A 14,295-nucleotide genomic window follows, 5' to 3' on the forward strand; every position below is an offset into this window, starting at 1 on the left:
ATCTAACATTAGCTACAATATCCCTAGTACCATGACCCCTTCTAAACCCAGCCTGGACTTCTGGCACTTCTCTGCTGATGTGTTGTTCCAGTCGTTTTTGGATAATCTTCAGTAGAATTTTGCTTGCATGTGAAATCAATGAGATTGTTCTATAGTTTCCACACTCTTGGGTCACCCTTCTTTGGGATGGGAACAAATACAGATCTCTTCCAGTCAGTTGGCCAGGTTGTTGTTCTCCAGATTTCTTGGCACAACTTAGTGAGCGCGTCCAGGGCAGCATCTGTTAGCTGAAATATGTCAATTGGTATACCATCTATTCCTGGGGCCTTATTTATTGCTATTTCCTTCAAAGCAGCTTGAACTTCTTCCCTTCATCACCATAGGCTCTTGCTCATGTGTTGTTTCATGAAATTCTTCTGTGTCTGCCAGTTCCTTTTGATACAGTGACTCAGTATATTCTTTCCATCTTCTTTTAATACTTCCTGGATCACTTAATATTCTGCCTAAGGCATAATTGAGGGAAGTAAACATTGAATTAGAGAAAACTACTTGCCACTACAATCCACAAGATTATTTTTATATTAAATGCATTTGATTCCTACTTTCAACTTGTGTTTTCAAGTTGGAAATCTTGTCATTTGGGACTGTGTCTAGTGTTCCTTGAATTGTATATAACATAAAGCCCCCTACACAAGATTTCATTACACTAGCTCTAGAGGGTTGCTGTTTTAAGAAGTTACTGTCAAGTCAATTCTGCTGTGTGAAGGCCCTGTGTGTGTGCACAGGAGAATTTCTTCTAAAGGCAACTAGATTATGTACTTTTTTTCTGATACCAGACTTTAAATCTTTTGTTAGTCTCTCAGTAGGAGGACACTGTATGTTGAACATTGGCATATTCCTTCATCTGTTAATAGCAGGTCTGTATATTTAACAGCTTGAAAGTGTACGAAGTAGTTACTAATGACAAAAATGTTAATTTTGTCTTGACCACTAATATTTTTGAGTCCTTTTATTTCCACTAAGGGTTTGATACAACTACATTTTAGTTATGGTATCATTCATTTTATGAAGATTTTCAAGTAGGGGCTAAACCAGATTTGACATTTCCTCAGATTTATTGTTGAGGCAGAACTGGCATTTACGTGCTTTCCCTGTTGGTGACAGACAATGAGACAACAAATAGAGGATATACGTTATTTTATTATTGTTGTTGTTACATGCCGTTGAGTCAGCTCAACTCATAGCGACCCTGTGTACAATAGCCCTAAACCCTGCCTGTCTGTTACTGAACGCAAGGGGTTCTTTCCGTAGACAGTCGCCAGTAAGACAAACGGAATGCAATATCCATAAACACACTTTATTACAGATCTGTGGAGGACAGTGGGTCCCTGCCTCAAAGACTGCCTCCCAGTCTGGGAGTGGTCATGGCCTTATATATAGTAGGGTGAAACTCCAGCTCATTTAACAATGCACTTTTGTTAGTAAAAAAGGTGATTTCTACATCCGAAAAGGACAGTTCCTATCTATGTATCAGTAATTCAGGAAGGCCCCAGTTCTCCTCCTGGTAAACAGGTGGCTTAAGACACAGTTTACATATGACTTGGAGAACCAGCTTCACCAGCATCTAGGATTGATGCACTTGCTTTTCTGGTAAACAAACATATCAAACTACTCTACATGACTAAAGACAGGAGACAGGCTAAGCAACTAGTTTTGCAGGCTGAAGAAAAAGAACCATAGTTTTATAACTAATACCTATAGAGAGAATTTTGAACTTATTAATACCACCCTATCATGTCCTGTGCCAATCTAATTGTCTCTGGCACACCCACCCATTACCCCAGTCACTGAATCAATCCATCTCATCAAGGGTCTTCCTCTCCTGTGCTGTCCCTCCATCCTCCCAAGCGTGACGTCCCTCTCCAAAGACTAGTCCTTCCTTGCAACTTGTCCAAAGTATGTTAGACAAAGCTTCAGAATCCTTGCCTCCAAGGAGCAGCCTTGTTTAACCCTCTCCAGGATGAACCTGTTCATTCTCTTAGCAGTCATGGTATATTCAGTACTCCTCTCCAACATCACAGCCCAAAGGCATCAATTCTCCTGTCATCCCGAGTCATTGTCCAGCTCTCTGATGCATAGCAAGTGATTGCAAAGACCATGGCCTGTATCAGGTGCACCTTAGTCTCCAGATGGACATCATTGTTTTTCAGTACTTTGGAGAGGTCTCTGACAGCAGACTTTCCCAATGCTATACATCTTTTAATTTCCTGGCTGCTGATGCCATGAGTTTTGATGGTGGAGCCAAGCCAACTAAAGCTGTTTACAGTCTCAGTCTCTTCACCATCCATCTGCCAATCGGCACAGTGGTGAGAATCTTTGTTTTCTTGATACTTAGCTTCAATCCGTATTGAAGCCTTCAGTCCTTGACCTTCTGCAGCAAGCACTTTAGGTCCTCTTCTCAGTTTCAGCAAGCAGGGTTGTGTCATCTGCATAATAAAGATTGTTAATGAGTCTTCCTCAGAATCCTTGCCTCCAAAGAGCCAGCTGGTTTAACCCTTTCCAGGATGGATCTGTTTGTTTTCATAGCAGTCCATGGTACTTTACCCTCTGTCTGCAACACAACTCTTTACCAACTAGAAAATTAGAGACTTCGTACATAATCTTACTCACATCAAGCTCTCTTTACTCCATTCTTTACCTCTCCTTCCCTATATCTTTGACATTTACCTCTACCTTACGAGGAATTTCCCCCACTATGTAGTTCAATAAATACTTGACTTTTCCACTGAGTGTCATTTTATCAAAGACAGAAATGGGAGAAGTGCTGATCATTAAGGTTCACTAACGAACTCCGTGGTGCACTGAGCTCCCTTTTGTCATAGTTATTTGAAGAACAGCATGGGAGACTTTCCTCTTAGAGTCTTGGTTCTTTGTAGAAATAACTTGAGGGTTACTTTTCTTCTACCTAAGTCTCTGCTGACAGAAAATGTTAACTTTTGTACAAAACCTAGGTGGATTGATTGAACTCTGGTCTAATGAGGATGAGGCTATGTAAATGGCTGAAACAGAAGATCTTGAAAATGTGGCTGAGACAACTCAACCACAATCATGTTACTGAACACAAGGGGTTCTATCCATAGTCAATCACCAATAAGACAAACAGATTGCAATATCCATAAGCACTTTTTTACACAGCTCCTGGAGACAGCAAGACTCTCTCCCCATCTGGGAGTGGTCATTGAGTTTTATACTAGGGTGAAACTCAAGCTCATTTAACAATGCACTTTTGTTGGTAAAAAAGGGTAATTTCTACATTTGAAAAGAACAGTTCACATTGAAGTGTCAGTAATTGAGGAAGGGCACAGTTCTCTTCCTGGTAAACAGGCAGGTTAAGATACAATTTACATATGACTAGAGAACCAGGCTCACCAGGATATAGAATAGATGCATTTCCTCTTCTGGTAAATAGATCAAACTACTTTACATGGCTAAAGACAGGAAACAGAGAATTCTGGAGGCTAAGCAACTAGTTTTGCAGGCTGAAGAAAAAGAACTATAGTTTTATAATTTATACATAATAGAGAATTCTGAACTTACTAATGTCACCCTATCAAAAACACTCCTTAAAAAGAGAAACAAGAAACTGCACTGCAATCCCAGGGGTGCACGGTTTGAATCCACTAGATGCTCTGCTGGAGAAGGAGGGACAATCTCCTCTTGTACCAATCAGATCAGAATAAAATTTTGGGGGTAAAAAGAGAAACAAGGTAAGAGGCATGTCACTCCCTGATTTCAAATCCTACTACATTGCCATGATACTGATACAATGACAAACACATAAATCAATGGAATAGAATTGAGAACCCGGAAATCATCCCATCTACTTATGGTCAACTGATTTTTAACAAGGAGATAAATCAATTAAGTGGGAAACAACATTTTTAACAAATGGTGCTGGCAAAATTGGAAATCTACAGAAAAGCAAGATCCACACCTCACTCCATACACAAAAACCAACCCAAGGTGGATCATGGACCTATGATTAAGTCCATGGACTAAACTTCACTAAAGAAAATCTTGGAAGAACTCTAGACATCCTAATCCACAACATCAACAGTCTTCTAAGCACCCTGAAAAATCTACAACCAGGAGAGTATAGAACAGATGAATGGGATATTCTAAGAATCAAATCCCTATGCACATCCAAAAACTTCTCCAACGGGGTAAAAAGGAAAGCCACAGACTGGGAAAAAGTATTTGGTAATGACATGTCAGATAAGGAACTTATATCTAGATTTTTTTTAAATACTCGAGCACCACAACAGGATAAAGGTAAACAACCCAATTGCAAAATGGGCACAGGATTTGAACAAAATATTTCACCAAAGAAGACATTCAGATGTCCAACAAGCACATGAAGGAATGTTCAAAATCCCTAGGTCTAAGAGATGCAAATCAAAACAACAATGAGATATCATCTCACCCCAGTCAGAATAGCAAAATTTAATAGAACAGCAAATAACAAATGCTGGAGAGATTGTGGAGAAACCAGAACTCTTATTCACTGTTGATGGGAGTGTTAAATGGTGCAACCACTATGGAAGGCAGTATAACACTTTCTCAAAAAGTTGCAAATAGAAATACTATTTGACCCAGGGATTCTACTATTTGGAATATACCCCAAAGGAACTATAACCGCCACCCAAGCAGATATATGCACACCCATGTTTATCGTGGCTTTTGTTCACAATAGCAAAGAGTTGGAAACAACCCAAACGAATGGATAGAGAAGCTGTGGTATATCCACACAATGGAATACTATGCTGCATTGAAAAACAAGGAACTCATGCAGTATTATTCAAAATGAATGACCCTGGAGGACATTATTCTGAGTGAAGTATTTCAGTCACAAAAGGACAAATACTGCATGGTGCCATTGTTGTAAAACAGGACTGACATTGGAGTTGGGGGAAGACTGAGAAAGATGGGTTCAATAATGTATACTGCATTGAAACAGAGGAGGAAGAAAACTGTTTAAAAGGGATATATGATGAGGTATTTTTGTCATGACAGGAGTCCAGAGTGAAGGCTGCATAGTGGAGTGGACCTAGGGGGAGGGATTGTAAAACAATGAAAGAATTTTTCTTTTACTTTTCCAAGAGAGTGTACTAGGGGGAAGGGTTGGGAGAGGAGAAAAGTACAACAATGAATGAATGGAAATCAAAATCTCTGTAAATTTTCATTGAAATTAATAATAAATTTTAAAAAGAAAAAAAAAACCCTAAACAAACAACCAAACAAAAATATGTCACTTATAAGGCCAATAAGCCACAGTGCTTAAACTTCAAGTGTACCAATTTCAATAATAAAAAAAAAATTGTCTTTTTCGGAGTTCACACAGCCCTAGACTCAGAACGCCGCTCGGAAGCAGGAGCTGCCGTGTTCCCCTTTTCTGTCTGTAGCCAATAAAGACTGTTGGTGCCACTAGTCAAAAAAAAAAAATTGTCTACGTATATGCTAAAATAATTTAAATTTACATTGAATGAAAATATTTGAGTATAAATAAATACCAATTTTATGACTATAAAAAGAAAACTGAGGAGGTTGGGGGGAGACTAGGAAGAGTGATGAAAAGTAATGAACAGGTGAAGGGAAGAACTGTCTGAGAGCAATACGTCGTGAGTAGGTACTTTTTTGTATGACGACAATCTGGAAGGAGAGCTGTATTGCCAAGTGGACAGGAAGGGGGTAGGGAGGGAAAGAGAGGAAAGTGCAACAATGTGGGAAGCCGAATATAGAATTTAATATTAATAAGAAACCAAATGCTATATCAGGATATGAGGGAGGCTTACTACAAGCTAGAATTCACCCTGTGGCACTAAGGCATTCCCTAAGAGTCAACATTGTCCTCAGTTTGTATTTACTGAATCCCTCCCTCCTGAGATACATATAAAGTAAACAATAGAGAGGAACTTGGCCTTATCTGCAAAAGACTTCTCCATGATCCCTTGCTTTTGTTTTCTACTCCCTTATGATTTTCCTTTGTTTACCTTCTTTATGATTCTTAATAAATACTCAGAGAGGCATGGCTTGAGGCCTTAAGTCATGGGAACTGCTGGCCCCCTGTTTTTTATGCTCTCTGTTCTATCTCATTCTTGGTTGTCTGTCTCATTACTAATAATTATAAAAATACTTTACCCTCGGTCTGCAACACAACAAAAATGAATAAAACCTTTTCTTAAATTCAACGTAATGTGGAAATTACTGGCTGTCATTAGTATCACACACATCACACTTAGAAAAGTAGAACATCAGCAAAAGAGGAAGGAAAGCCTCAGGTAGATGGATCAACACGGTGACGGCACACGGGGCTTGAGCATGATGGAGAACGAGGGTGGCACAGGACCAGGCAAGATCTCAGTCTACGGTTCTTGGAGTTGCTGGGAGCGGAAATGGATGTGATGGCTCCGAACATCAACAACAAGACGACCGGAGAGATTGTGAGGATGGCTGAAGACTGGGCGATGCTCTGTTGTATAACAGGTTGCTGCGAGTTGGAGTTGACTGAAATTACTTGTTATGCTTCAGAGAGTTGGACAATATCTAAGGAGGACAGAAGAATAGATGCCTTTGACTTGTGGTGCTGGAGAAGAGTCTTGAGCATACCATGTGTGGTAAGCCAAATATCAAATATTAATCTAAGTGTTAAACCGAATGCTTTACCCAGGATGTGAGGGAGGCACAAATACAAGCTGGAATTCCTCCTGAGACAGAACACAGGGGTCAAGTACTAAGGCAGACCTAAAGACGTCTTCACAATTCTTGGATTGTATTTACAAACCCCTCCCTCCGGAGTCAAGCTTAAGGTTGTCTATACAAAGAGCCTACCTTCATTTGTATGGAATACTCTTTGTGATTTGTTCCATGGCAATTTTCAATAAAGTTGCAGGTAAGCTAGGTTTGGGGCTTCCATCTTCCATCTGTTTGCCCTCTGCCTTTATGCTCTCTGTTTCTTCTCCATCATTGGTGTCCCCATCTCCTTTATCCTCAGCCAAGGTTGGCAACAACCATGGACAATCAAGGAAACAAATATGTCTGTCTTGGAGAGGGTGAAACCAAGTTTCTCCTTGGAAGCAAAGGTTTTGAAGCCCATCTCACATACTTTGGGCACATGGCCAGGTGAGACCAGGAGAAGGACATCATGCTTGGAAGGGTGGAGGGACAGTGCAGGAGAGGAAGACCCTAGATGAGATGGATTGATACAGTGACTGGGACAAATAGGGACTGGTGTGTCGGAATTAGACTGGCTCAGGATAGGACAGGGTTCAGAGCTGCTGAACATACGGTCTCTATGGGTCACAGGCGACTTGACAGCACATAACAACAACAACATGCCACCTAACATATTGTTATATTAAAATGTGCTTGTCAGATATAAAAGCAAGAAATTTCACGGAAAAAAAAGTAGTGGAGATCCAGTGTCAGAGTGACCTCATGCTAGAAAGCTGCCTACAGAGCTGAGTAAGCTGCTGCCACCTGAGAGCTGGGCCTCTTAGTGGCCTGGCTACAAAAAAAAGAAACTTTGAGAGGTGAGCAAACTGCTTGCTGTTTTGGCTGTGAACTGGGCCAGCTGGAGAGTCTGCAGGCAGATCACCTAATGGCAGAGTGTCTAATAGAGTGGTCGGCGGCCAAGTGCTGTTAGTGCAGCAGCATCTGAGAACTGTGTGTGCTCCATTAGACACAGTCTGGGCGACCTAGTGCCAGAGGTCGAATGGTGGAGGGGGCTGTGTTAGAAGTAGCCACCCTGCACTGAAGCAGGGAAAAATGTGCTGCTTATTTTGAATGCCTTTCCTCAACTCCCTGATGCTTCTCCTAACTTGTTCCTGTTGTTTCCAAGTTATTCCTGATTCCAAATTGTAGCCTGTTATTCCTTCCTAAACCACATAAATTAATCTAGTCAGTGTGACTATCAAAGTAGCAATCCCCACAAAGTGGAAAGTACTGTGGGAGAATGGCAGTGGTCGGCAATGGTCAGCAATGGTGATGAAGTTACCAGGAATACCTGACTTCCACCTCTTGTTGTTGTTGTTCAGGGCCACAGAATCAACTTCTTGTCACAGCAACCACTGTTCTGACCCTTGCCCTGGCCTGCCCCAGCCTCAGAATCTCTCATATACTCAAGTCATTGTTGCAGTCACTGTGTCAGTCATCCTGTTGAGGGTCTCCTCACTGACCCTCCACCTTTCCTGGTATGAAGTCTCTTTCCAAGGACCCTCCTGACAACAAATTGAGAGAGACACAGTTTCACCATCCTTGCCTCCAAGGAGCACCCTGTTGCACTTCCTCCATGACAGATTGATTCCTTTGACAGTCCGTGCAATACTCAGTAATCGTAACTGACATTATAGCTTTCTTTAAGCACTTTGGAGAGGTCCATGAAGGCAGATTTCCCCAGTATAACACATCTTTTCATTTCTTGATTATTACTACCATGGGTGTTGATTTTGACTGCAAATAAAATTAAATCACTGAAAGTTTCACTTTGCACAAGGTCACAAACTGTAGCCTTCAATATGGTTTAAAGCTCAACATGAAGAAAACAAAGACTCTCACCACTGGGCCAATTGGAGGCATCATGACAGATGAAGAAGAGATTGATATTGTTAACAATTTCAGCTTGCTAGGTTCCACAGTCATCACTCTTGGCACCAGCAATCAGGAAATCAAAACAAAATTGCGTTAGGAAAATCTGCGGTCTGTGACCTCAACAGAGTGCTGAAGGACAACGATATCAGGCCATGGTCTTTGTAAGTACTTGCTAGGCATCACAGAGCTGGACAATGACCAGGTAACAGAAGAGTTGATGTCCTTGAGTTGTGGTGCTGGAGAACAGTATTGAACATAGACTGCCAAGAGAGCTAACAGATATGTCTTGGAGAGGGTGAAACCAAGCTACTCTTTTTTTTTTTTTTCAAGCTACTCTTTGGAAGCAAAAATTTTGAGGCTCAGTCTGATGTACTTTAGGCGTGTTCCCAGGAGGGACCAGTCCTGGAAGAAGGACATCATGATTAGAAGTGTGGAGGGACAGCACAGGAAAGAAAGCCCTCAGATGAGTTGTATTGAGACAGTAACCAGGGTAGTAAGGGTAGGTGTAAAATTGGCTCAATAGAGAGCAGGATTCAGATCTATTGTGCATAGATAGGGTCATTATGTGTCATCGTCAACTCAATGGCATATAACAACAACAATCATAATGTTGTCTATTGATCCAGTGGTGAGAAATGCTGTATATAGTCATTGATCTTCTGCAGTAAGTGCTTCAATTCTTCCTTTTCTATAAGCAAGGTTGTGTCATTTGCATAATGTAGGTTTTTCATGAGTCTTCCCCCAACCCTGGTTTCACATTCTTCTTCATACAGTCCAGCTTCTCAAATTACTTGCTCAGCATACGGATTAAAAAAGGAGAAAGGATACACCCCTGACATACCTTCGCTGATTTTAAACCAGACACTTTTCCCTTGTTCTGTGTGACTGACTGCTTCTTGATCTAGAAATAGTTTTCACTTGGGGAGATTTTCATTCAGGAAATCATGCAAAGAGAAAACAGAATTCTCTTGCATTACAACATAGACTTCTGGGTTCAAGACTTGAACAAGGCTTGAGTTTATTTCTGCTTGCAGATGTTGAATAGTGTATTAATCTTTCTGCAGTTTGGCCTTTTCCCTCAAAAAAATGGCCCTCTCACACAGAGGTGGTTTTTCCCACCACACAAGTAAGTGTCAAAATAGTGCCTTCCTTTTGTGTCTCATGCAGTCAAATGATATTAACCATTGTGGTAGTGTTCCATCCAGTCCATTTTCCACTCCTTATGACATCAAGGGAGTGCTGGTGGCCTAGAGAGTACAGTGTTAAGCTGCCATCCAAAAGGCAGGGGGTTCAAGTCCTCTAGTTTCTCCAAGAGAGACAGTTGGGCAAGCTCCTTTCCTTAGATTTATATTCTTTGAAAACCCATTAGAGAGAGACTCAGCTATGAGTTCACTCTAACTGGACAACAATGAGTTGAGATTTTATTATTTTTTCTCTCATGACCCTGTGTCAGAGAGTACATCTGCCCTATAATTTCGGAAGTTGTGACCTTTGTGAGCACATCACAGATCCTTAGGAATAAAGGGGAAGGGCTGTCCGGATTTGAAGCACTAATCTGCACTAGCATGTGAGTGCGTAACCATTCACTGCAGCCCAGGGCTCCTTACACTAACCACTGTCCTTTCAGTCACGTAGAGTTTGGGTCGGTGGGGCTGACCCCATTACCACAGTCACTGTGGCCGTGAACCTGGCCCGCCCCTTGGTTCCCAGCACTTCCGCTCAGGCGTGCGCGCGCGCGCGCGCACGTTTGCTTCTGGGAAATGTAGTCCGTGGCCTTTGTGGGATGACGGGTTCTTCCGCTGCAGGAGTGGGAGGTTCCTGCCATTTTTTTCCCCCTCGAAGGATGGTCGTACCTCCTGTATCTCGACCCCTTTGCAAACTTTTTGGATTTGCGCGTGGGACGTGTGACGACCGGGCCACCTGGTGAGTGGAAAGAAGTCGCGGTGCACATGGAGGTCTGAGAGGTGAGCCTGGTGGTTGGCGTTCCCCTCGCGGAGACTTATAAATTTTGGGGGCGATGTGCAGATTGTCAGTTTGGGGGACTGTTTCAGGTCGTGCCTGATTTTATTCGAGCATTTCCCGGGCTGGCAGCTACTCCATCCGCTTCCCATTGCTCCTCGATTCCGATTTTTTTCCTGCATCGTGCGCCTCTGTGAAAAGGAGATGTTAGTAGTTTCATGCCGAGTCAAATGCGTGGCTTCCAACCGGGACCTCAGCAGGTCAGCTCGAGAAAAGAGACCAGGATCTGTCTGCTCTAGGAAAGTTTGCATTCTAGAAAACCCATCGGGCCACTTGTATCCAGCCCTAAAGGGGCGCTCTGGGTCAGAATCGATCCCACCGCAAACAAATATTCCATCGGAGAGCTGCCCTGGCAATTCAAGGCAGAAGACCTCGAGGGAGTCTTGTCTCCCAGGGAGCTGTCGGGTGGCCGATTACAACCGACCTTTGGTTGATAGCACAGTTCCCGTCTACTCGGCCAACAGAGCTCCCTAGAGAAATGGAAAAGGTTTTATACATTTTAAAAGTCTTAAAACCACTCCTGACACAGTGGATCTCATTGTTCCACGTCAAAATCCGATGGCTGAGGAGTTCATTCGGACTCCGTGCGACGTAGTGGTTGTGCTGATGTTATGCGTTGCCCAGTGGGAACCCACTCAAGGTGATCTGCCCATCGCCTGGGTTTGCAGCGGTACTTCCTTACCACGGAACTGCCAAAGCTCCTTTCCAGAGAGGCGACGGGTGCCCTGATAAAGCAGATTAGGTCTTTTTTCAGGCTCTTTGGTGTAAGACGTATATTAAGCTAAATAAAGTTGAGCACAGATTTTAAGCGTGCTCAGATGTAAGTTATCTTTGTCCTTTTTCCTTGGAAAGACAATTCCTGGCAGTTGACCTTTCCTGAGCAGTTAAGGTTTTTTGTTGTTGTGGTTTGTTGTTTTTTTGTGCTTTTTTTTTTTTAACCATCAACAGTACCTGCAGAACTGTGCAAATAAAGGTGTTGACCAGACTAAGGACCATACTAGCAAATCTCAGAACAGAACTAATCTTTAGGTAGGAAGTTGCACTGCCACCTCACAGGTAGGTGGTTTGAATCCACCAGCTGCTCTGGGGCAGAAAAATGGGCATTCTCTTCTAATGGGATTTGCAGCCTCTGAAAACACACTGAAGAGTGCTGAGCGGCTTCCAATTCAATGACGAGAGAATCTTGAGATTCAAATAATAACCATAAAAAAACCTCCACCTCATTGCTGTTTGTTGTGTCACTGTAAAATGTTTTGTGTGGACACCTTAACCACGACTAAAAGAAATGACCCTCTCACCCTTCTGGTTTGCTTAAACCTTCCTGGTTTGCCTAAACTGAAGGAATTTCCAGTGTGCATGTAGATGAATTGCAGATAGGAACCCAGAAGCTTTTCATTTCTTTATGTATTTTTTTGGCTCAGAATTGGGGTCGTAATAACCAGAGCTCCAACTGCAGTAGTTCTGGGGTTGTGTGGGAAGCTGGGTGCTCATGGATACCATCTGACCTCTTAGGGAAAAGTGTATTATTTCTTCTAGTGGTTAGAGTTGGGGAATGAACTGTGGTTTAGAGGAAGTCATGTGATGCAGGGATTGTAATGACTGGCCTTTTTTCTCCCCTCAGCCCCCACTTCTCCCGGACAGCATGGAGATAACTCCAGGGCTGCTGGCAGAAGAGCGCCAGGTGAGTAGACCGGCTTTCTTCTTTTACAGAGATTTCCATGTATATTACAGAGTGTCACACATGTACTCTGGCCTGAGTTAAGACTTAGTATCTAAGTACCCTTCTAAGAGTGTTCTACAAATTAATTCTGTCAAAGAGAATAATTAATAACCGACTCTTAATTTGATTGTAAGGTTTTCTTCCTCACAAAATCAAACATTCGTTGTAAAGAAATTCCTTACCAAATTTAATTCTGCCCATGACTTTTCTTTTGGCCATGATTGCTAATCTTTCCTGTTGTGAATGAAGCCTGTTGTGGAATTTTGGAAGGTGGGGAAGGTGGGTGGAAGGTCTGAAACCACTGTAACACTTTGTCATATGATCTCAGCTTTGTTCTCTTGGTTAAGGTGCAGTTTTTCCACTGGAAGGTAATTGTTTTCCCTTTTATAGAGAATACCTTTTGGGAGATGTATATTTGGGCATTCTGCTTTAAAGAGCAGTCCCTGAAGAAAGACATCGTGCTTGGTTAAGGAAAAGGTTGTCAGAAAAGAGAAAGACTCAGCAAGATGGGATTCAAACAGTAACAGCAACAGTGAATGGACTTAAGCACAGCAGAATTTGTGAGATTGACACAGGATCAAGCAGTGTTTCCTGCTGCAACTTGGAGCTGACAGTGGCACCTTACAACAACTCTAAAGATCAGCTTCTCCTCTCTTTATTTATTCAGATATAAATTTTATATCTGAATTTTATAGCACAGAGTTCACTCTGAGTCGTAATCGACTCTGGTATATAATCACAATGGACTTAGAGCCTGTTCTTGTTTTCCATTTGGAGCCTTTATAATGAATGCTGCTACAAACATATTCATGTTGTTGTTATGTGCTGTCGAGTCAGACCCACAAGAGTATATATCATACAGGAGGAGATTCTCCTGCAGAGCTGCTAGTGGAGTCAAGCCTCAAGTCTCCTTTCAGTTAGTAGCGTGGTTCTGCACGGCTCCAGCAGGTGGTCAGGATCTACACGCTGATGCACGGCAGAAGCTGAGGCAGTCAGCTACTGTGAAGAATCACAGGTGTGGTCCTGAGCTCCCTTCTTCTCTGCCCAGTTGAGTTGGTATGAACCAGAATCAACTGGATGGCAGTGAATTGGTTTGGTTGTTGGTGTGTTTTTATATATTGACCCTAGAACTGTATCTTATTCCATATATCATATTTTCTCAACTTCTGATGTAATAGAATCACAGTTGCTTCCTTGAAGGCCACAAGGCAACACTGATGACAGGGTGGTAACTGTATGTGGCCGTGCAGTGTGTGTTCACAGAGCCTGGGCTCAGAGAGGACAAGGACATCTGGTTTCTTTGTCATTGAACCCCATGCAGCTTCAGCCAGCCTGGTAACAGACCTGGTGGCTAACTCCTGACATGCATCCATGACAGGGAGCACCATCCTTGGCAACTTTTTTAATCTGCGTCTTGTCTTTTCTAGTTCGGCCTCCCCAGAATTATACACATCTCAGCACAGAAGGCGGGAAGAAAACTGAGCTTGGTGAGTGGAGCTCCCCCATATGCTCTTAAAATTCCTTCTTACCAGTCAGATTGGTGACATCCTGCTGGGAAAGGTAGAGAAAGGGTCAGTATACAAAAGGAAGACCCTCAAGGAGATAGATTGGCACAGTGAGGACAATGGGCTTGAGCATAAGAGAGAAGATGATGAGGCTGGAGGGTCAGGGCAGGGTTCAGGCCTGGGTTCATAGGGTCACTGTGAGTCATAGTTGACTTGGTGTTACCTAACAGCAACAATCAGACTACACACTGAATTTTCTTTTATTAGTGGGGTCTTAAGGAGAACAGCAGGCACTGTGTACCTGTTGTTTGCCAGGTGCTTGCTTTGTGTAATTTTAGATATACAAATAAGTTTTCTATGTTGGCTTGTGTTTTTGCTATATTTTTAGATTTATATTATTATTTT

At 42.4% G+C, this 14,295-nt stretch overlaps 2 protein-coding genes across 2 annotated transcripts in view; both read left to right on the plus strand.

The window, feature by feature from the left end:
- LOC102851934 (zinc finger protein 234-like) overlaps positions 1-10,607 on the plus strand; it is a 15,389-nt gene extending 4,782 nt beyond the window's left edge. The window contains exon 5 of the mRNA XM_006901105.1: positions 10,452-10,607. Within this exon, the coding sequence (XP_006901167.1) occupies positions 10,452-10,607 (156 nt within the window). The remainder of the gene's footprint in view (positions 1-10,451) is intronic.
- A 616-nt stretch (positions 10,608-11,223) lies between these two features.
- ZNF225 (zinc finger protein 225) overlaps positions 11,224-14,295 on the plus strand; it is a 15,906-nt gene continuing 12,834 nt past the window's right edge. The window contains exons 1-2 of the mRNA XM_006901106.1: positions 11,224-11,325; positions 12,287-12,346. Of these exons, the coding sequence (XP_006901168.1) occupies positions 11,224-11,325; positions 12,287-12,346 (162 nt within the window). The remainder of the gene's footprint in view (positions 11,326-12,286; positions 12,347-14,295) is intronic.

This window comes from Elephantulus edwardii, unplaced genomic scaffold (assembly GCF_000299155.1).
Source record: "Elephantulus edwardii isolate Elephantulus edwardi_28Jun2011 unplaced genomic scaffold, EleEdw1.0 scaffold00308, whole genome shotgun sequence".
Lineage (NCBI taxonomy): Eukaryota > Metazoa > Chordata > Mammalia > Macroscelidea > Macroscelididae > Elephantulus > Elephantulus edwardii.